This window comes from Gracilinanus agilis, chromosome 3, assembly GCF_016433145.1.
Source record: "Gracilinanus agilis isolate LMUSP501 chromosome 3, AgileGrace, whole genome shotgun sequence".
In the NCBI taxonomy this organism is placed as follows: Eukaryota; Metazoa; Chordata; class Mammalia; order Didelphimorphia; family Didelphidae; genus Gracilinanus; species Gracilinanus agilis.
In genome coordinates, this window is record NC_058132.1 from 225,675,695 (window position 1) to 225,699,620 (window position 23,926).

The 23,926-nt window shown below is 36.7% G+C and overlaps 1 protein-coding gene across 1 annotated transcript in view; it reads left to right on the forward strand.

Annotated features, from left to right (window-relative positions):
* The window catches only part of STAT4 (signal transducer and activator of transcription 4), a 124,564-nt gene that overhangs the window by 89,784 nt on the left and 10,854 nt on the right, over window positions 1–23,926 (forward strand). Inside the window, exons 13-15 of the mRNA XM_044666443.1 lie at window positions 3,009–3,053; window positions 17,550–17,633; window positions 20,281–20,379. Of these exons, the coding sequence (XP_044522378.1) occupies window positions 3,009–3,053; window positions 17,550–17,633; window positions 20,281–20,379 (228 nt within the window). The remainder of the gene's footprint in view (window positions 1–3,008; window positions 3,054–17,549; window positions 17,634–20,280; window positions 20,380–23,926) is intronic.

The window sequence follows — 23,926 nt, forward strand, 5'->3', positions numbered from 1 at the left end:
TTGCTATGATTGTTGTAACAGATGAAGGGTATTATCCAACAGCAGAGTATTAGCCTAAAAACTCATCTTTAGAATATCAATTTTAGAAATACAGAGGTTCTTGGGCATGACTGTTAAACACAAACCCCTCTGGAATAGAAGCTAGAAGATTCCTGGCCAGGTGCTTCTCATTGCTTATGGCTCAATTGCTCAGTTTCCTTTGACTAGAGTTCTTTTCCTATTATTGCCCTTAGTTACCCTTTGTTTAATTCCTAGATCATTTTCCAAACACCATGCTGCTTTTCCTTAGGGATATTTAACTCACAGCTCTAATTAGATGATATTCGTAATGGACCTATTCTAATTGGATGTGTTCTCTGGCTTCCAGAAGTTTTCAGCTAAAAGATCAAAGAATGTAAGAGCTAGAGGGTACTTGAGTCTGCCTAATTCAACTCCTCATTTTATAGATGAAGAATGCAGAAGGGACTTGTCCAAAGTTACATAGATAATAAGTTTCGGAAGTTGGATTTGAATCCAGGCCCTTTAACTCCAGTGACAGTGCTTCATTGCTGCCCCCTTCACTGAATATTTAACTGATATATTAGGGCACATAATGGCACTTTGCCTAATGCCAGCTTTGGTTTGGTTTGTAGTTTTGAGGAACGGGTTTGAGTTAAGTTGTTTCTATGGAAATCAAACACTCATAATATTTATTAATCCACTTAACAGAGCACCCAGCAAGTATGGGTACTTAAGATATGTGCATAACCCGCATCAAATATTTACTGAAAACTTAAGGTTTTATGTCATTGAACTAGGAATCATGGCTCAATAACATTTTGATTAGGTTCAATTCTTGCTTTCAAGGAACTTTCAAGAGTTTTTCATTATTTGGAAATTAAAAAGAAGAATAAGGGGAGAAAAGAAAATGGATTGGAAGGAAAAAAGGAAAGTTAAAGAAGTTATATGGGGTAGCCAAGATGCTGCCTAAACACAAGAAAAGGAATGGAAAATAGGGGGTTAGGTTTTTATTTCACTGGGTCTGATTGGCATCATAATTAATTAGTAAGTTCTACATAGGCTACATAAACTACCTATCAGAGGTACCATAAAGGGTGATGTATGTTTCAGGTATAGGCCAGTCCCTTCCAACTCTGATATCCTATTCTATTTTATTCCATACATATGTAATACATAGACATTGATATATTTTATATATATACATATATATATTTCACATGTATATAAAACATATGCCTTTCTGTCACTAAGAAGCTTGCTACTGCTACCACTTCTTCCCCTGAATCCAAAGCAGATAGAAGATTTCAGACCATGGTGATAAAGGAGGGCCAACCAAGAGCCAAACAAAAGTTTATGGAGATATCAGGTACCTTAGAGACCATCTAATCCAACAACAGTCTTTTTATATGGCCCCAGGAGGAGAAATGATTTGTGCAGTATCACAGCTATCTATTGTCAGAGTTGGGACTAGAGCCCAGATGTCCTAATTAGTTGTCCAAGGTTCTTTTCCTTGTACGGAAAATGTTGTCTTCCTCATCAGATTATTGACTTAGCTCTGCTGCCACTGTGGGTCAGCCAGTGCTTCTGATGGTTCATTAGGTGTTTTGGAAGTTACTAATTGATAACCCTTGCCAAGACTAGTGACAGTAGAAGCAAACCTAGTCCTGCAAATTCTCTACAGAAGTAGGGTCAAACTCAAAAGAGAAACAGGGGCCACTAAACCACACATAAGGGCAGCTAAATGGCTCAGTGGATAGAATGCTTGGTTGGGAGTCAGGGAAACTCATCTTCCTGAGTTTAAATCTGGCCTCAGACACTTACAAGTTGTGGGATCCTGGGCAAGTCACACAACCTTGTTTGCCTTAGTTTTCTTATTTGTAAAATGACCTGGAGAAGGAAATGGCAAAGTACTCCAGTATCTGCCAAGAAAACCCCTAATAGGGTCATGAGGAGTTAGACACAACTGAAAATAACAGACCAATAATGAAAACACACATAAGGATCTCTGCAGCCTGCATACTGACCTAGTTTTAAAATGTAATTTTATCTGTTTCATTGCATTTTAATTTATTTTGTTAAATATTTCCCAATTATATCTTAATTTGGTTTGAGCCACACTTCAGGAGTATTGTGGACCACATGAGGCCCATGGGCTACAGTATCATCCATCTGCATGCTGAGGGATGGGATTCATTGCCTAGTAACTCAACTCATGTAACTTTCTTCCAGAAAGGGAAAGTCCCTCAGTCAACTGACAGTTTTTTAAATGGTCAAAATATCATTTTTAAATATTTTGTAATACATATGAGACCTTAATGCTAATAACAATATCTAGCATTTACATAGCACTTTAAGGTCCATATCTCATTTGATCCTCACAGCAACCCTAGGGAGGAAGTGCTATTATTATCTCATATTACAGATGAGGAAACTAAGCAGACCTAAAAGGAATTGCCTAAGATCACACAGAGGTAGTAAGTGTATAAATCTGGATTTGAACTCAAAACTTCCTGACTCCAAATCCAGCAATCAATCTGTGATGCCACCTCTATGCTTTCATATTATATTCTACCACCTATTTGTTGAGAAGAGGGAGGCATGCTTCACTATAAGTCTTATAAAGCCATGATTTAATCAACCAACATTTATAAATACCAACTATGTGCTCAGCAGATCCTAAATATGTTCCAACGGGACGACTTGTCCCCATATCTTTTCCCAAATTTAGGTTTCAGAAAATGCAGTCTTAAAAATACCTTCATTTCTCTCAATCATCTTAGTACAAGTTTTGTAAACCACAAACAAACCATTTGGCAACACAGGATATTGTACTGGGTTGTAGAATCTGGGCAGAGCTTTAAGTTTATCCTGTGGTAAACGTGCAAGATACATTTTGGTCAGTTCTCTAGTAACAAAATTGGTTGCAAAGAAAAAAAAGCCACTATAGCTTATGTCATTACCAGGTGTTCATCTTTTTTGTCTAAATACTCACTGTTTTCTCTTATAAGCAACCAAAGGAAATGAAGTCCAGCGCTGGAGGCAAAGGAAATGAGGTATGAGAGGACTTCTAGATAGTTGTGAGAGAGGTGGTAGATAAGAAATGAACATATGGTAGTAGCGATGATGGCTAATAGCAATGAAAGCCAATTTTCTCACAAATATAAATTGTGGTAAAATACTGAAAGTAATTTCATAGGCTTTCTTCATACAATGAGGCATTACTTACTTAAGAAAAATCAATGATTCTCAGGAAGAATTCATCAAATGAACAGATAAACCAAGTTGAAATACATAGTAACATGAAAAATATTTTTTAAAGCATTCTGCTTTAAACATATATAACATATATATGTAACATGTATAACATAAAGAGTTATATAAGTATAATAGATTTTATACACATGGGTATAATCTGCTTGCTTTTGTCATTGTTTAACATGAGGTAAAAACAGCTGGACATTTATGATATTTAGATCCTTTCATATTGATTCTTTTCATTTTTGTCCAATTGGCCTATCCCACCAAGTTGTAAGTCTCCAGTCCCATGGGATATAGCCAAGACAGCAGAAAAGCCTGCATGTGGTTCTTCCCATGGCACACTGGGCACTGCAAGCTTCTGTCTCTGTGCTTTGTTCTTCCTTGTGGACCACTGTAGACCACGGTAGCACTGTAGAGCTGCATGTTTTATTTATTTTTTAAAATATTTCATTCTTCCCCCAATTACATGTAAAAACTAGTTTTAGCACTTGTTTTTTAAATTTTTGAATTCCAAATTCTCCCTCCCTCCCTCCCTTTTTCCCCCTTCCTTGAAACAACAAACAGTCTGATATAGGTTATAGATGTATAACCATGTAAATAGGTTGTATGTATGTGATTATGTAAATAGGTCCCATATGTATAATAATGTAAATTGGTTATATATGTAATCACGTAAATAGACAATATATGTATAATCATGTACATTGGTTGTATAGGTAACCATTTAAATAGGTTATTATGTGTATAAACATGTAAATGGGTTGTACATATGTGATCATGTAAATAGGTCATGCATGTATAATAATGTAAATAGGTTATATGTGTAATCATCTAAATAGATTGTGCAGAATCCTCTAGATGGCTTACATATATGTGATCATGTAAATAGACCATATGTATATAATAATGTCAACTGGTTATATATGTATAATCATGTAAATAGATCATACATATAACATCAATTGGTTATATATGAAATCATGTAAATAGGTTATATATAGCCATGTAAATAGATGATATATGTGTAATCAGGCAAATAAATTATACATATGTGATCATGTAAATAGATTCTATATGTAGGATCATAGAAACATTTCCATGTTAATCATTTTGTGGAAGAAAATTTGAAAAAAAGGAAATGGCAAGAGTAAGCTTTGGTCTGCATTCAGACTCCACTAGTTCTGTCTCTGAAGGCAGATGGCATTTTTCATCATTAGTCTTTCAGGATTCTTTTGGATCACTGCATGGCTGAGAATAGCTAAGTCATTGGCAGTTGTTCATTGAACGATACTGCTGTGACTGTGTACAGTGTTCTCCTGGTTCTGCTCATTTCACTCTGCATCATTTCTTATAGTGCAAGAACATTCCATTCCAACCATATACCACAACTTGTTCAGCCATTTCCCCAATTGATGGGCAACCCCTCCATTTCCAGTTCTTTGCCACCACAAAAAGAACTGCAATAAATATTTTTGTATAAATAGATCTTTTTCCTTTTAGTTTTTAAAATCTCTTTGTGGTACAGACCTACTAGTGGTATGAGCTGAATGCTTTAAACTTGAACTTCATGAAAAAGTCACGTATATATTTCTGAAACATGTAACCAAGTGTGATCCTGTTGTTACTGTAATATATCGAATGTCAGTATTGCCCAGATGCTTCAGTTCAATTCAGTAAGCATTTGTTTCTCAAGTCATACTAGGTGCCAGGCATTGTGGTAGGGGCTACGGATACACTGACAAAAAAACAAAAGAGTTCTTGTCCTCAAAAAGCTTGCATTCTAAAAGGGACCAACAACATAAACACAAAGAAACAGAAAATAAATACAAATCATCTTGGGAAGAGGACACTAGCAACTGGGGAGTATCAGGAAGGACTTCATATAGGAGGTGGCCGATGAGTTACCCTTTAAAGGAAGCTGGGAATTTTATTAGGTGTAGGTGAAGAAGGGCAGAATTCCAGGAAAGGCTTTGTAAAAGCACAAAAATAGAAGATAAAAATCCAATGTGTAAGGATCAGCAAATAGGAACTTTGACTGGAACATAAAGCACATGAGTGAGAGCGAGCATCAGATCAGTTTGGAAAGACATGCTGAACTAGGTTGTGAAAGATTTTGAATGCCAGACAAGGGAATTTATACTTTATTCTAGTGGCAACAGAGAACCCCTGAAATTTCTTGAGCAGGGGAGTAACATGTGTCACACCTGTTCATTTTGGCAGCTAGATGGAGGATAGATTGGAAAGTGGAAAGACAAAATAGGAAACTATTAGAGTAGACTAAGAGATGGTGCGGGATTGAACTAAGGTGGTATTTGCATAAAAGAAGAGGACTGATCCAAGATGTTGTAAAGGTAGAATTGATAAGATTTGGCAACTGTTTGGCTATATGAGATTAGAGAATAGAGACTCTGAGCTTATAAAAGGAAAGTGAAGCTCTCAACCAAAATAGGGAAGGTGGGAAAAGGAGTGGATTGGGCTAGGAGAGAGAGGGGATATTTCTTGAGTAATAGTGAATTAAAATTTTTACCACTAGGAAATTAACTATACACCCTACTTTTGTCTAATCTGTTTCATGTCAACATTACTATTTAGTCTTTTAAGAATTAAGAAGCAGGTTCTAGTCCAAATTTTTTATACTAACTGAATACATGATCTGGGGTAAAACATCTAACTAGTTAATGATGCAGTTTACCTATATGGAGGGGGAGGACAATAATAGCTAATGCTGACTATCTCAGAAGAGTGTTATCCACAAGATAAATACATGGGCTAATGGAAAATACACTAGTTTGGCATGAGGACCTAGTTTTGACCTTGCACAAATCATTTAATAACTCTGAACATCAAGGTTCTTATCTGTAAAAAGATAATAATAGAGGTGTATGATGATCAAATGAGATTACACACATAAAGCAAGGATTTGCAAAACTTAAGTCACTATATAAATATCAGCTATTATTATTAATTCTCCAGTTCTCTAGGTCTATATATTGGTGAATTAGAATAAGTTATCTCTTAGTTGTCTTTTGGTAATAAATCTTAAAAATCAAATATGCAGCCCCTCTTGAAGGTAGAGATTGGTTTGGGGTATGGCTGTGACTTTATTGTCAAATCTATACTTAAAAGAGTTTTGAATTCTTTGGAGGAAAAAAATTCATGGAACAAATGTACAAATCTCTATTAAACCAGACTCCTACACCAAATCTCACAATAGAGGCCACCAGACATGGTTCAATGCCTCCTCATTGTCCCTTCTAAGATTCTGTAGCCACATAGCCACCTCATAAAACATTGCTTATCCAAAGCCAGGAGCACATTTTAAACTTCACTGTAGATGAATGAACTTTCCCCTTTATCCAATTTATGAAGCACCTACTATATTCAAGGTATTATTCTTAGGGACTGGAGATGGAGAAATGAAAAATTATATACCCCCTGACTTCAAGGAGTTTATAATTTAATTGCAATATCAGATCTGTCAGGGGATTAAAGATGCCCATCTCACTCCCCTGTTCAAGAAGCTTCAATCATTCCTCATTTGGCCTTTGGATAAAATAGAACTTGCTCCACTTGATATTTAAAGCCCTTCACAGTCTGGTATCAACCTATCTTTCCAGATTGAATCCAATTACTCCTCATTGTTTACTCGAGCTCCACAATATAACTATGTTATGTATGGTTCTCTGAAGATGATATCCTAACCCTGTGTCAGTTTATGCTCCTCACCTCAGCTAAAGTGACAACTCTTCCAAGAGGCCTTTCTTGATTTCCCCCAGTAACGGTGCTCTTCCCCAAATCAATGCATTGATCTTATAGCTATACTGATCTGCGAACATGTCCAATTTTCCTGGAAAAATGTAAGTTTCTTGAGTATATCTCCAGTACCTGGCATAGCACCTCTCTCATAGTAGATGCTTGTTGGTTGATTAATTGACAAGTGTTCTGGAGAATCAAAATAGAGTAAAGGTGAGATTCAATAAAAGAGAGATTGGGAAGGCTTCATAGAGGATGTAGACCTAGGCTGAGACTTGAAAGAAATCTTAGTCTTTTTCAACAGGTATATGGGAGAAATCTGTTCTAGTTATGGTGGAAAGCAAGTGCAAATGCATGATGGCTGGAGAGGATAGGATGAGACTGGCAATTGACAAGTAGCTCAGATTGGCCGAAATATTCTGTTAAGAGTAATTGGGGGGGGGGGGGTAGCTAGGATTGACAGCCAGGCCCAGAGACAGGAGGTCTTGGGTTCAAATTTGGCCTCAGACACTTCCTGGCTGTGTGACTCTGTCAAAATAACAAGTTATTTAACCCTCATTGCCTATCCCTTACCACTCTTTTTCCTTAGAACCTAAATACATGGTATTGGTTATAAGATGGAAGGTAAGGGTTTTTAAAAAAAAGAGTAATTTTAAATAAGAAAAGTTTGAAGTCAGATCTTGAATACCTGTAGAATAGAGCTTGTAGTTTATCTAGGAAGCCTTGGGAAGGAGGTAAGGAGGGGGAAGGGTTAGTGAAGGTTTTCAAACAATACAATGTCTTGATCAAACCTACACATTAAGAAGGGTTTGGATTTGGCTTTGTTTTGTTTTTACAGTTGTGTGAAAGAAAGAGCAAAAGGCAGGAAGACAAAGCCAAGAAAGTTCTAACTAGGCCAGTGGGTATGACTATGAGGGAATGAATATAAAGGACAGCACAGTTATAACCTTAGTAGGACTTAATCGGATGGGCTGGTGAGGAGAAAAGGAAGGCTCAGAGACAAAAGGTAAAAGGATCCCAGATTCCTTATGCAAATTTCAGGATGATACTGGACAAGGTTTGCTTCTTCAAGTTGTGGCTGGCTCTGTGGCCCAATGGTTGTTCCTTTTCTCTCAAGGAGATCTGATGAGAAACTCAAATGGAAGTCATCCTCCACTCTTTCAGAGGCATGGTATAGTTCTCTCTACTCGCTCCAAGGCTGTCTCTGGCATTCTCATTTTTGGAACCATAAGGTTTTCTTGGATGTTCTGAAATTTCTTCTTATCTCTCTGGTTGAGAGGCTCTCCATAAAGGATCTTCTTATGAAATGAACTCAAGACACTTTACCGTCTTGATCACTCTCCTCTGGAAAAGTCCAATTTTTCAATGTCCTTCTTAAACTTTGATTAATCCAAAGGAAATTTGGTGAGGAGAAAGGGACTATTACCTCGTTGTTTCTAGAAGCCTTGCCTCTTAAGGAAGTCCAGGACTGCATTAACATTTTTAGCTGCCACAGATAACTATAATTTAAGATTGCATTTCAGCAAAATCTTCAGTTCATTTTCAGATAAACACTGTCCCAGAACATTTCCTTCCTCTTCTATTTACAAAACTGATTTTTGCATCATGTTTGGGGCTTTACATCTATCTTTACATCATCATCTTCTTAGATTCAGCTTGTCAAGTTCTTTTTGGATCCTGACTCGGTTCAGTGTATCAGCTATCCCTTCCATTTTAGTGCCCTCTCTCTACTCACACCACAATGATCTAGATGTAGCTTCTGATCATTGTTTGCCTGGATTATTGTGATAGTTTCCCAATTGTTTGTACTACATTCAGGCTCTCTTTAAGATTCATCTTTCATACAGTTGCCAAATTGGTCTTCTTAAAGTACAGGTCTGACCATAGTATTCCCTTGGTCAGGAAATTTCAGTGGCTTCCCATTTTCTCTAGAATAAAATGAAAAACTCTCTGCCATTTAAAGCCTCTCATATAATCTGGCTCTAGCCTGCCTCCCATTATTCTCCTTCATTTACTCTGTGGTTTGGCTAAATTGTCTTATTTTGCTGTTCACTGTATACAACATTTCATCTCCCACCCTGCATCCATCCATTGCTTCTGAATTTTAATTGATTCTTGTCTGTGATATTCCATGACTAAAAAGGTGGGCCATTATTTCAGGAAGCATTTTTAGTGTCGCAAAAATAATCAGACAAAATATGTAGCATATTTTCAAGTGAAATTCAAACTATTTCAGTTTTATTTTAAAATGTACAGCATGAAAAACAAGAATGATGGCATTATACTTGCTAGACTGTATCCATGTATTTCTTACCTTTGTCTATATGTAGTTCCTATTCTGTTGACCTCATTTTGCATCATATGTTATGTGAACCTTTCCATTTCTTTTTACATTCTTCCTATTTGCTATTCTTTGCAGCACAATCATGTTCCATTACACTAATATGCCATACATAGGTCTGCAGTTTTTTCCAACATTCCCCACTCATTGATACAGAGAGTGTTTCTTATTTTTTGCTTTTTACTAATAAAGCAACTATAATTTATTTTATCTGATGGGTCCTTTCCACTCTTTTTAATAATATGTAGGATATAGCCTCAACAATTATTGGCCTTGATTATATTTTCTCTTATTTTTAGATCAATAACAAACTCTTCTAGCCTAACCACAATGTCCCTATATCTATATCTTTGATATTTGTTCCCATATCATGTCCAGGTTTTCTGAATCTGGCCATCTCTAATTTTATTTGAAGCTTTTCTTTGGGCTCCCCCTGTTGATAGAAAGTGAACATGGCCTTTAGTAGTGTTTGGGGAAAAACAGGAGACTAAAGATTTCAATATTTCAAAATATTATCTTTGTATCACAGATACACTATATTATTGCAACTTCAAGAGCAACAAGAACAAGAGCTACAAGAACAAGAAACCAAAAAATGAAAGGAGCAAGGTTTAGGAGAACTGTAAAATGGAAATAAGGAGTGAATGGGAAGCAAGGAGGCAACCAGGCAGAGTACCAGGGAGAAGACCGGGGCAAATATTCAGAAGGTAAAGGTGTCAGGTACCATGGTGAAGTACAGCCTCAGGAAAGCAGAGGGCCCTGTCTCCAGACTGTTCCACCAAAGTGGTCCCCCTAATCTAGGTTTTGTTTCTATAAATCAGTTCTAAGAATCTTATTTTAGCTGCAAAGAAAAAAAAAGGTTTAAGAAAACTCACAATTATAAATTGTATTGAACAGCAGTTTACATTTTTTGATAAAGTAGGAGTATGGGAGCAGAATCAAACTGGGAAATCCTTAGATCAAATTAGGTAATGATCAGATCTGCTATTAGGGATTTAGTAGTGAGAAACAGGATAGGTTGTGATAGTGTTTAGACACACTGGGTTCGTCTTGCTGCTTGTATTACCTTTTCAATAAATTTTTTTAAAAGTTTAAAGGATAAAAAAAAGACTTTATCTTACATTTGAGCATTTCTGCACCTCCATGTGACCAGCATATATAGCCTTTCCTGGAAAGTATCCAAGATGAGGAGCATCCCCATCTCTCTGCTACATCCTTTCTCTTTGATTTACTGAGATGCCAGGTGGGGAGGAGGTACAAGTGTTAATAGTTCCTCTTCTCTTGCTTTGATGAAGACTTCATTGTCAGCACTTCCCTCTCCACTGCCCTAGAGGACTCTATCTTCTACCAAAGAGGTCTGGCTTTAGGGTTGTCTTTAGAAAAGGATAAATCGGCAAATAGGATGAAAAGGAATTTTTTTTTTTTTACCTTTCATAGCATAAATGTGTGGTTCTGACCAATGACAGCTGAGCATATCAAATTATCTCTAATGCACACAAGATATAATCCTCTGTGGGGCTGTCAAAAAGTATAGGGAAAAATAATCAAAATCTCAAGCAAAAACTCATTTACACATAAACTTATCAAGTTAATGAGGCAATTCCCCTCAATGATTTCTCTGTAAGCATCTTTCCTAAGGAAGTCATTTTTGACCTTTTTGAAACTGTGATATTCCCTTGCTAATTTGATTTGGAGATCCTATAGAAAGAATTCCTACACAGACTAGAAGATTCCTACATAAGGCTGTATGGCCCTAAAGGTTCTTTCCCATCTAAGACTCCATAATCTTCAAAAGTATATAAGTGAGTATTACTCTGATGGTCCCATGATTTCCTCAATGAGAGTATGCACTCTGTAGATTCAGATAAATATCCCCCTATGACTTTTCATCTTGTGTGACTTTTGTCTATGAATCTAACCAATGATGTCACAGAACAGGGGACAGAGTGCTAAATTTGAAATCAGGAAGATATGAGTTCAAATTTGGTCTCAGACATACTGGTTGTGTGACCTCGGGCAAGTCGCTTAACCTGTTTGCCTCAGTTTCCTGAACTGAAAAATGAGGATAATAATAGCACCTATCTCCCCATGGTTGTTGTGAGGTTCACATAGGATGTTATTTTTAAATCACTTAGCACAATGTCTACCATATTATATATGCTTAATAAAGAGCCTATTCCTTTCACTTCCTTAAACCTTGCCTCTGATATTTATTTACTCACCTTAAATAAGGGTCCTTCCTAGATGGATGAGAGATGATAAAAGCCACCTAAGAACCTCTCCAGGGCCAGTAAAGCACAACCCTTGGAATCATTAAAACAAAGTTTATTAAGGGAAGGGAAATGATAAATACAGTCCTAAATCTACCAGCTATAGCTCCTCCCTTCAATCTATACTCCCCCTCATGGGGTTTGTTCTTCTGATCTTTTCAATCCCTTTCTATATCTCGCTGCTCTTATCTAAGACCCCAAAAGCTATCTGACTATAACTACCCTAATTTATATGGATTAACAAAAAGGACAAAGAGGAAGGAAGGACTCACAGGTGTATTTGAATCCTTACCTAAAGCCTAGGGTTGGCTTCACTAGATAACCCAAAGTGCCAGTTGACAACCCTTGGATTACCTTGGCCAATTGGATTTCTGGCAGATGGATCACAGGCAGATGGTCTCTATACCTCAAAGAAAAAGCAGTCCACTCCAACCCAAACTCTCAACCATGGAATCCCTAATCTCTCCATGAGATTAGGACTACCAAGGGAAAATTTGCCAGAGCAAAATCTCCTTCCAGCTCAGTCAAAACAGGAGTGAGGAAAGGACTGTTAATGCCAGTAAAACTCCCCAAATCCTTCTCTCCTTCTCGGAATCCTCTGCCAGGGCTTGTATCCAAATTTTCTCTTTTTCTTCTTTAAACTAATCCATGAAATTTACTCTATCCCTTACCTACATTCCTACATCACTATGGGACACAGAACAAGCCCTTTCAGTGTCCTGGTAACTCTTAAAGACAATAGGTAGGTACCAATCTGGATCTGAGAAGATGAAAGGGTGTTTCTAATCATAAGTTCTCTACAGCCATGAAATCATAGGTCTGGTCCAAAAATGCTTCTCACTAATGACCTTTGGGTGACTTACAATTCTGGTTCCTCAAAAAATTGTAGTATTTCATCATTCATAGCCATAAAACATCACCCCAAAAACACTGGTGATTTTTTAATGAGATTTTGTTTCAGGGAGAAACATGACATTATTGAAAATGCTATGGAATTTCCCAAACATAACATAGCTTGTTTTTCCCCTATTTAATTCTGGCCACAGTTCATTGTTCACCTGTGCAATTTGTTCAAGATATAGACACTGATGGACCATCTCTATGGACAAGCCATTAACTGCATATCAGAATCTGTACAATAGACATTCTTCATTCACTTGGTTTTTCTTATGTGGATAATTGAGATCAAACTTTTGAGTGATTTTAGACCTCATTGGGAGACTCAGCTATGTTAAAGGGCTTAATGAAAGTAGCACAATTGCCTTCACCATGTAGAAAACCATTTCATCTATGAGCAATCCCTCTTCTGTTAAATCTTTTTGCTGAATATCCTTTATAACAATGGTTAATAGGATAATGAGACCATAGACTTAAAACTGAGAAAGGACCTGAGAGCTATGTAGTATAGCCTCTTAATTTTAAAGTTTAAGAAACCCAAAGAAGTTAAATAACTTGTCCAAGATCATATAGGTAGCAAGTGACTGAAATGACATTCAAGACCAGGTCTTCTGACTTTAAATTCTTTCTACTGTACCAAAAACTGATTGTCTTTAAGCGGTATATAGGTAACACCACCCCTGCCCTCCTTGATATAGTAATCAGAGAATTGTAAAATTAAGTTATCTCTATGATTGCCTCTTCAGTGTAATTTTACATGATATAATATACACTATTGGAGAAGAGCCTTAAGGCTTCATTTTTTGTTCTATTATATCAAATGCTTTTTTATAGCCAACAAACACAGTAGGATCTTATATGCTCAGTACCTTCGTCAGTTGTATAACTATAAAAATGTGGTTGGCCATGGAATAACCTTTGTGAAAGCTGCTTTACTTTCTTCTCATATATTCATCAAGAATACCTATGATCAGAGAAAAATGAAAAGAATCTATAGATTCTAAAATATTTATAGCAGCTCTCATTGTGGTGGCAAAGAACTGGAAACTGAGGATGCCCATCAATTGGGGAATGGCTGAACAAGTTATGGCATAGGATTGTAATAGAATACTACTGGGCTGTAAAAAATTATGAGCAGGTCAGTTTTTTAAAAATAAGAAGTCTTACATGAAATTATAAAAAGTAAAGTGAGTAGAACCAAGGGAACATTATATAAAGCTACGGAATTAGTGTTTGAAGAATGACTTGTGAATGTCCACCTCCAGAGGAAAAAATTGATAAATAAAAACCACAAAAGACATAGTTTATATTATATATATGTATCATATGTATATTTGCCAAACAATGCCTTCTCTAGGGGAAGGGGAGGGAGAATAAAAGGTATCTGGGAATTTTAATGCAACCAACCAACAAACAAATTAATAAAATTATTTTTAAAAAGAATACCCTACATAATTGATCAACAATACAAATACATCCAAAATAACTAAAAACTAGGTAATTTGAAAGGGGGCACTAGTAGTTGGAGGGGATCAGGAATTAATTCATTTTTGAATTACATTTTTTAAAAAAGGGACTTCATAGGGTAGAAGTTAGAAAGGAATGAGTTTTGGCCATTTGGAACAGCCAGTAAAAAGGCACAAAGATGGGTAGAGTGTCGTGTGTGGGGAACATAAAGAAGGCCAGTTTAACTGGAAAGTCCGATGAGGCTGCTAAGATAGGTTGAGCCAGGCTATACAGGGCTTTAAAAACTGGACAAAGAAGCTTATTTTTTATCTATTGACCACTAGAGTTGATTGAGTGGGGATTTGATATACTAAGTTCTTTACTTAGAGAAAATTAATTTGGCAGCAGTGTGTAGAATGGACTGAATAGTCCATTGTGACTACTGACTTCTGATGTTGGCTTTCCTCCTTGCTAGTTGAGTAATTTGGGGTAATTCACAAATTCTCTGGGCCTCGTTCTTATAATCTCATGATAATGACAATGTGCCCCCAAATAAGATGTATCTTCATAATACAAAGGAAAGGAAATATGGGAATATTTGATGTCTGTAAATATAAGATGAGTTATTAGAGCATCTTTGAGACAAATAAAGAATATGTTATTGACATCAGCATATTATAAAATGGGAAAACTTGTTAGTACAACTCACATTCCAGCTTCTGCTCTTAAAAAAACACTGTGTTTGACCCCCAGAGAAACCTGACTCCACAGGAAACATTTAGGTTAGCTGGAAAGTGAGTGCTAGAGCTATGTTTAAGGATACTGGGCCATGACAAAACATCTGTTTGGGTCTTTTGTTAAATGAAACTCAAGTCATCCGTGCACCACTAATAGCATCTTTGTGCCTCATAACTTTCCACCACATAAACAGGATTACCTAACACCTCCGGTTTGTGGGTAAAAACTGTTATTTATCAGCAAAGACCTGCTGACAAAGAACAAATATAAGGAGCTACATTTCAAGTTCTCCTTCTGAAAGAGTTTACACATTTCAGTTGCTGCGCCCTGGCTGGCTCCCTGCCAAGTCAGTACCTCTGAGGGTTGGGAATGTTGATTTTATGGGGCACAGACGGCATGATGACCTTTCCCCTGATTTGCTCTCCATTGAGGAAGGCTCTAGATTCAAAGCTAGATCACATCTCTGGATAATCTAGCTGATAGGATACTAAAGATTTCTCTCTAAATGGAGGATTTATGAGAAGAACAGTTAGGAAATTTTCTAATCTGTGATTTCCAAATTTGAATTTATGCCAATTTCTAGTTTTCTTAAGTAGAGGGGAAGACTTATAGAATTTAAAAAATAAATTCTTAAAATAAAGTGAAATTTAATTCACTTTCATTTACAATGGTAATTATTTTATTTTATTATGTGGCTGGAGACTCTGAGCTGACAGTTGAATAGAAAAAAGAGATTTGGTTGGGTTTGATAGTATTTGGGAAATGGGTGCTTTAAATGATCCCAAAGTGCTCACTGCCCCAAAAGTCCATGTTCATAGCACCAATGTTCTTCTGAACATCCTATATGAATTGCCATGCATTTTGAGAGGATCAAGGGATTGATTCCCAGGACATCTAAAAGAGAGGAAGATCCTGAAAAACTCATGGCCAATATTACAACTCAAAAGAGATGATTAGGAAGATATCATATGATCATAAATTTATAGCTAAAAAAGGGCTTTACATAGGTCAAATAATGTTCAATCATTTCAGTCATGTTTAACTCTTCATGACCCCGTTTGGGGTCATCCATTTTCTTGGCAAAAATACTAGAATGGTTTACCATTTTCTTCTCCAACTCATTTTATTGATGAAGAAACTGGGGCAAACAGGGTCACAGCTAGTAAATGTCTCAAGTCAGAACTGAACTCAGGAAGGTGAGTCTATCTGATTCCAGTCCAGATGCTCTATTCACTGCACCACCTAGCTGCCCAGGTCATATAATACTACTCCCTAATTTTTTAGGTAAAGGAACTGAGATTCGGAGCATTTAATTGAATCACCCAAAGTGACACAGATAACTGAGTAACCAAGCTTTGAATTCAAAACCTTTGACTCTGATGTCTTTCCATACCACTTCCCTATTTTTTTTTTTTTTTTGGTCCTCATCCTTTTTGACCCATCTGTCTGATACTGTTAATCAAACTCTTCTCTTGGATCCTCTTTCCTTGCTGGATTTTTATGATACTACTCTCTCCTGGTTCACCTCCTATCTCTCTGAGTGTTCTTATTTAGTGTCCTTTGCTGAATTATCATATATATCTCTCCACTTTACTGTGTTTCCTAAGGTTCTGTCCCAAGTTCTTTTTTCTTCTTCCTCTACACAGTCTTTCAGCAACCTCATGGGTTTAACCATCACCTCTATGAAAATGGTGCATAGATATAAATATCTATTCCCAATTTCTTCCCCAAGCTTCAGTCTTTAGGATGCTTCAATCTGAATGGCCCAGAAACATCTAGAACTCATGTCTGGATACAAGTGTCCAAAAATGAACTCATTATCCTTTTCCCCCAAACCTCCCATCTTCCAAATTTCCCCATTTCTTCCCATTTCCATCATCCTTCTAGTCTCTCAGGTTCATAACCTTGACTTTATCTTGGTTTCCTCACAGTTCCCCATCCCACACATCCTCCTTATACATTCATAATATCTCCTGCTTCTGATCCCTTTCTCTACTTATCTACCACCCTGGTTCATCTCTCAGGATTTCTTGCTTAGGTTATTGTTTAACATCTTCGTCATTAATCTCCCTGGATCATGTCCATTCTACATTCCTCTTATCAAAATCCCTTTTGGAGTGTAAGTTCATTATTTTAAATCCTTTTTCTCTATTTAATAGATATGGAAAACATCTTGTAATCATTCTTTTCATAGATTCAGTGTAGTATATCCTTAGCCTTCTTTCTTCTGGGCCAAAGTGATTCCAAGTTTCTTTCATTTTTTTATAAAATTTTATTTTAGGACACTTTTGTTCTCTTTTTAGCTCTTGGAAACTGCCCTAGCTCTGTTAATTTTTTTCTGAAAGACAATGAACTCAAAGCGGACTGATGCTTTATGGGATGGTGGGGTAGACTGCAGAGAGGAGACCAAGATCACCTCACAGATTCCCCATGCTAAACTTCTCTTCACTCATCAGGCTTATTGCTAAAACAAGATTATTAAGGCTCTAACATCTTTCTGCTGTGCCTATACAAAGCCTCATATTGTAAAGAAATGTGTTCAGTAACTAGATTTACAATTGATTTGTCAGCAAAAGAAGATATTTATCTGCCTTCAGCTGGAGTTGCCTGGGAAAAAAATAGGCCACCGATTTTAAAAGCCCAAAATGATTATGTTTTTAAGACTTTGGTATTAATATACAAATATATCTATAATCATTCTGCTTGAGTAGACCAAAAAACAAACCCACATTCCTAAATAACTTAAATTTTTTTTATTTCATAAATTTAACTTAAGCTGTGTATTCATATGCTATCAGACTAAAAAACGGTATGTTTGTAACATGAAGTATGTTTTTCCCCCTCAGGGTCCTCATATGGTAACTGAAGAGCTTCATTCTATAAGCTTTGAAACACAGATCTGCCTGTATGGCTTAACCATAGATTTGGAGGTGAGAATATTCAAGGAATATTTGCCAACTAACACATAGCCATGGGAATTTGCAGGGATTTCACAAATACCTGGTTTCCCACCATATCATTTTCAGAGGAGGAAACTGAGGTATAAAAAGTTGAAATTAGGAGGGGGGGCTTTTGGGTGGCTCAGTGGATTGAGAGCCAAACCTAGAGATGGAGAGTCATCAGTTCAAATCTGGTCTCAGACAATTCCTACCTGTGTGACCCTGAGCAAGTCACTGAACATAAGGGTTTGAGGGGGTGGGGGCAGAGGCTGAAATCCACACAGATCTTTGGGAACAGTTTTAGAATTTGTTCAGAAAAAATGCAACTCTTCCTAGACTTTTAGGATCTTACTCAAATTCATTCTTCAGTATGTTTTGCACTTAATCTGCTCAACCAACCAAACTCTCTATTTTTTTTATCGACACTGAATCATTTTGATGATTACTGTTTTTAATTATAGTTTGAGATCAGGATATAATTTGAGTGTGGTTAGACTCCTTTCTTTCCCACTTTTTTCATTATTTCCATTGAGATTCTTAACTTTTTATTCCTCCAGGTGAATTTCATTATTATTTTTCTACCTCTATAAAGTAATCCCTTGGTAAAATTTTTGGCACAAATATAGTCTGTGACACTCTAGCTACATGATCATGCATGACCTGTATAAACCCTAAAGAATTCTACAGGATTTAACTGTTAAGCCACAGAAGAGTTTCTAAATTGCATCGATGGGAGGATTTCACAGATTTTTCATGTGAAATCATACTCTCCAAATAATCTGTAAGCATTAATTAAGCATATATTTTATATTACTGTGTAAATGGAATCTTGCTTTCATATTCTTGGCTTCATTTCAATACCAATGGCCTGTTGTCAAAGTTGCCCTTTGAGAATCATCTGGATCATAAAAGTTCAGTTATGGGTAGAAAGATGAATATTCTTAAACAAGGTCATGTAGAAGTTTCCAAGGGCTACATTCTTTACTTTCAGAGGGATTTATGAATTTTACAAAGTACTCCAGCATCTGTGGTCAGGAAGACCTGAGTTCAAATGCAGCCTTTTATTACTTGCTAACTATGTTACCCCAGGATAAATCACTTAACTTCTGTCTGCCTTAGTTTCCTCAACTCTAAAAATAACTTGCTTCCTGGGGTGGTTGTGAGAATAAAATGAAATAATATTTGTAAAATGCATTGTAAACTTTAAAGTGCCATGCAAACACTAGCTATTATTATTATTATTAGGCAGTTAAGAAAATGATTGAAATTTTTCCATCCAAGAGTCAGGGTATCTAGCACTAGAGATCCAATAGTCCTGGGTTGCCCTGATATTCTAAGACCACTCCTGGAATGTTGTATTTAATACCTGGCATGTTTTTACAAAGATACTGATAAGCTGGAGAACATCCAAAGAAGGCAACCAGAATACTGAAATGTTTCTGAGTTTATGCCATATGAAAACAGGTTAAATTTACTGGTCATGATTACCTTAGAAAAGAGGAAACTGTAGAAAGACATTATTGCTGTCTTCAAATATTTGGAAGAGAGATTTGACATTCAGCTTGGCCCCAGAATGTAAAACCAAGAACAAAAAGGCAAATTTAGTCTTAATGTAAGGATTTCCTTATTTATCCAAAAGTGAGATGGGCTGCCTTGGCATATATTCAAGCAAAGACTGGATGAAACCTTAATAAGGATAATAATCAAAGGTGATTCTTGTTCAGGTATAAGTTGGAATGGATGTCCTCTTTGGTCTCTTTCAACTCAGAATTCTAGTAAAGGCAAGATAGAAACAGTGGTCTCCATTTCCTAGTGGAATGATCTTTCCCCTATGTCCTATTGCCCCTCCATTCACCAGCTGTGTTCTCAGCTCTGCCTAAGGAATCAACTTTGAACAAGGGAATGAGTACTGAACTAAGAGTCCAGTCATTGAGATTCTCAACTCAGTCCTGCTAATTGCTAGTCTTTGAGAAAGTCACTCAACTTAACTTTAATTTCTTTGCCAATAGCAGTGTGGTCTATATCACAAGGTGTGAAATAAGCCATAAAAGGACTTCCAAAAGTAAAAAAAGTTTGATAGAAAATATACAATATCATTATGGAAAAATTATAAATAAGCTTTTTTTTTGTCTTGGCACCATTTCTCTATTTTTTCATATTTTAAAAGGATAATTTCTAATAATAATAGTTAGCATTTACATAGCACATTCAGGTTTATAAGGCATTTTACAAAATATTATCTCCTTTTGTCCGTACAAATCACTCTGGGAGGTAGGTGCTATTATTATCCCTATTTTACAGATGAGGATTCTGAAACTGAGGAAAGTCAAGCATCTCATCCAGGATCACACAGCTAGTAATTGTTTGAAGCTGGATTTGACATGAAGATTTCTTTATTCTAAGTCTAATACTTTATTGTGCTACTTTAACTTATTTCAGTTACTTATTAAGCTTTTCCAAAACCACCAGATCATACTATGATTTTCTTTCTGGTGAAATTTTTTCCATTTTCTCCAATTATAATAAATATTAGATCATGGACTCAATGGGCAGTCTTTGAAGAGACATTATACTAGCAGCTTTTTCAATATCAATACATGTTAGGTTCTAATATCTTTTTTTGTCTTTTTTTTAACAGACCAATTCATTACCTGTTGTGATGATTTCCAACGTTAGCCAATTACCTAATGCTTGGGCTTCTATAATTTGGTACAATTTATCCACCAATGACTCTCAGGTAGGAAGATGCTACTTTTATATATTCTTTTATTTCTCTATAATCACAGTGCATTTACCTTCATACAGGCAGTCAGTCAATTAGTACTTATTAAGCATCTACTATGTGTTAACCACTGTGCAAAGAGTCAACACAAAGGTCAAACCACACATACACACACAGTCTCTACTCTTAAGGAGCTTGCAGTATAATTAAGAAGATAGTATATAAATAGCTATGTATAAACAAGATATATATATGCATATATATATTGTGTGTGTGTGTATAATTGGAGGTAATTTCAGAGATCAAGGAAGACTAGGAAAAGCTTCTTGCAGAAAATAGTATTTTAGCTGAGGCTTAAAGGAATCCAGGGGAGCTAAAAGACAAAGCTGAGGAAGGAGAGAGTTGCAGGCACTGGCAGCAGCCAGCCTGGGAGTCAGGAGACAGAGCATTGTGTTCAAAGAACAAGAAACAAGGATTGCTGAAGGAGTGGTGGTGAAGGGTGGAGGAAGGGTATAAGATATAAGAAATTAGAAAGGCAGGAAAGGGCTAAGTTATGGAGGTCTTTGAATGGAAAACAGAAGATTTTATATTTGAGCCTGAAACCTAGAGTTTACTGAGTTGGGCAATGATAGGGTCAGACCCACACTTTAGGAAGATCAATTTAACAGCTGAGTGGAAGATGGATGGGAGTGAAGAAAGACTTGAGGCAGAGAGAGACAATTTTTAGGCTATTGCAATAGTCCAGGTGGTGATCCTGTCCCAGGGTGGTTACCATGTCAGAGGAAAGAAGGGAATATATGCAAGAGATATAATCAAGTTAGAAATGACAATGTTTATCTGATTGGTGATGAGGATGAAAGTGAAATCATAAGGGAATTGTGTAGGATTTGAGCCTGGATGACTGAGATGATGGTGGTATCCTCTATACTGGGAAGTTTGGGAAAAGAGAGGATTTGGAGGGAAAGATAATGATTTCAAAATTGGACATCTTGAGTTTAAGATATCCATGGAATATCTAGTTCAAGAGGTCTATAAAGCAGCTATATATTGCTAAAGGCAGTTGGAGTAGCTAAAAGGCAAAACTGGAATTTGGAAGAATGGTTAGAGTTTGACAAATAAGTCTGAGAATCATATGCTTAGAGAAAGCCATTGAAATTATGACAGCTGATAATATCACTAAAGAATAAGAGAGGGAAAAGAGAAAAGAACCCAAAACAGTCTTGGGGGATCCTCACTATTAGTGGATGCAAATTCAACAAAGAAGACAAAAGTGTCCAGAGAGAAGGAAAATCAGGAGAGAGCAATGTCATGAAAACCGACAGAGAAGAGTATTAAGAAGAGAGGGTATTAAGTTAATTAAGAGAGTATTAAAGACAGGGACTAAGGCTTCAGAATGGCCAAGGATGAGCAAAAAAGTGTGTAGAAAGAAATGCTTTCAATTTAGGTACTTCTAATGGGTTTTCTAATTTCGATAGATAGATAGATAGATACATACATACATACATACATACATACACACACATGCACACATATATTCATACATAGATACATACATAAATAATTTGCACACATTCTTGTAGTTGCATTGTTATAAAGAGTTACATATTTGTAGGGTAGCTAGGTAGTATACTGGATAGAATGCCAGGTCTACAGTCATTTAGACTCATCTTCCTGAGTTCAAACGCAGCTTCAGATACTTACTAGCTCTGTGAACCTGAGCAAGTTACTTCACCCTGTTTGCCTCAGTTCCTCATCTGTAAAAGAGCTGGAGAAAGAAATTGCAAACCATCTCAATATCTTTACCATGAAAACTCAAAATAGTCACTAAGAATCTGACATGACTTAAATGATCGAACAACAAAATTATATTTGTAGCCTGATTTCTCAGGACTCCCAAATAATTTTAATAATGTGTAATGAAAGGTCTGTATCTTTTATTCCTAAATGATTCCCTCAGTTACTTACTTCCTAGATCTGAAATATGCCTAGAATATTGCTATGTGGTCTAGTCTTTTGGAGTCAGAATATCTGGGTTCAAATCCCAGTTCTTCCACTCATTCCTTGGATAAGTCAGATAGTTTCTTTGGACCTCAGTTTCCTCTTCTTTAAAATGCTCTCAATGACAAATACTCTCATTCTGTTTTCATAAGAAGCAAGCTTTCCTCCTTGGAGGAACAGACCCTTTCGTTCTATTCTTCTGACACTAGGCTGACAGACAAGTTCCATACTACACAATTTCTTTGCCTCCTCCCTAAAGCATCCTCCCTGATTCATCTCTAGCTTCACCCCACCCTGTTCACAAAGCCATAGGAAGGTACTGAGATTTTAAAACAGCCATGAGGATCATTTACAGTTCTTGATTATCCACTGAAGGCAGGGGGCTCTACTCCACTAGCCCAGATAACCAAGAGAGGATCACAGTCTATTTAACTTAGGTCCATACTGCCTGAGTTTTGTTGCCATCTGGTGGTTAAGAATTTCTTAAGAGGTTAAGTAGGGCTCCAGTAAAAGCCCAAGATGAATGAGAGTACAGATGAAGGAGTGCTGATTAGTGCCTTAAAAGAGAAAGAGGGGAAGTTGATGGGGACCAATATGTCAGTTCTTCAGTGGTGCTTTCTCTCTGCCTCCTTCTTGACTGCTATAGTATCAGATCTTTTACAGCTTGTCCAGCTGAACTGAAATGAGAAATCCTCTCCAAAGGCAAGAATTATTTTCTTCATCAGCACTTAATTTGAATTAATACTAATTGCTGCGTCCCTCCTTCCCAACTTTGCCTAGCTACTGAAGATAAAATTTTGAAGAGAATCCTTTTATTCTTTCCCACTATCTGTCTCTATCTGTACTGGAACTAGAGACAGTTTCTCTAATGTAGAGAATAATAGTTGGGAACTGAAAACGAATGAAAAAGCATTTATTAAATGCCTGCAATGTGTCAGACACTATGCTGGACTCAGGGGATACAAATACAAAAATTAAAGAGTTTACTCACTCAAGAATTTTTTTAATTCAAGAATCAGTCAATCAGTAAACATTTATTAAGTGCCTATTATATTCCAGGGACTGTATTAAGCACTTGGAAATATAAAGAAAGGCAAAAGACAGCCCTTGCCCTCAAGAAGCTCACAATCTAGGGAGGTTCACAACACAGGGTAAGGGGAGGATGGTGAGGAGGGCAGGGAAGGGGAATACCCAAAAAGGTATGATGAAATCCTGCAGCCAAGGATGGATGGAAAATGAGGTGTCTACTCTGGGTCTTCTCCCTAAATAGAGATCTCCAGTGTAGATATCCAATGTCTACACTCCTCTCTCTCCAGTCAGAGGAAAGGAAGGAGACCATGGGGCAGAGGCCATACATAGGGACAACATATATAATGGAATAGGGTTGAGAAAGGAATTTGGCTCTGAGAATTATAGGACTGTCAAGTAAAGCCAAATAGAAATGCAAGAGTCAAAAAGAAAGGCTAAAGGAATTCAGTCATGTCAGACTCTTCATGACCCTATGGACCATAGGGGCTTTCTTGGCAAGGTTACTAGAATGGTTTGCCATTTCTTTCTCCAGTGG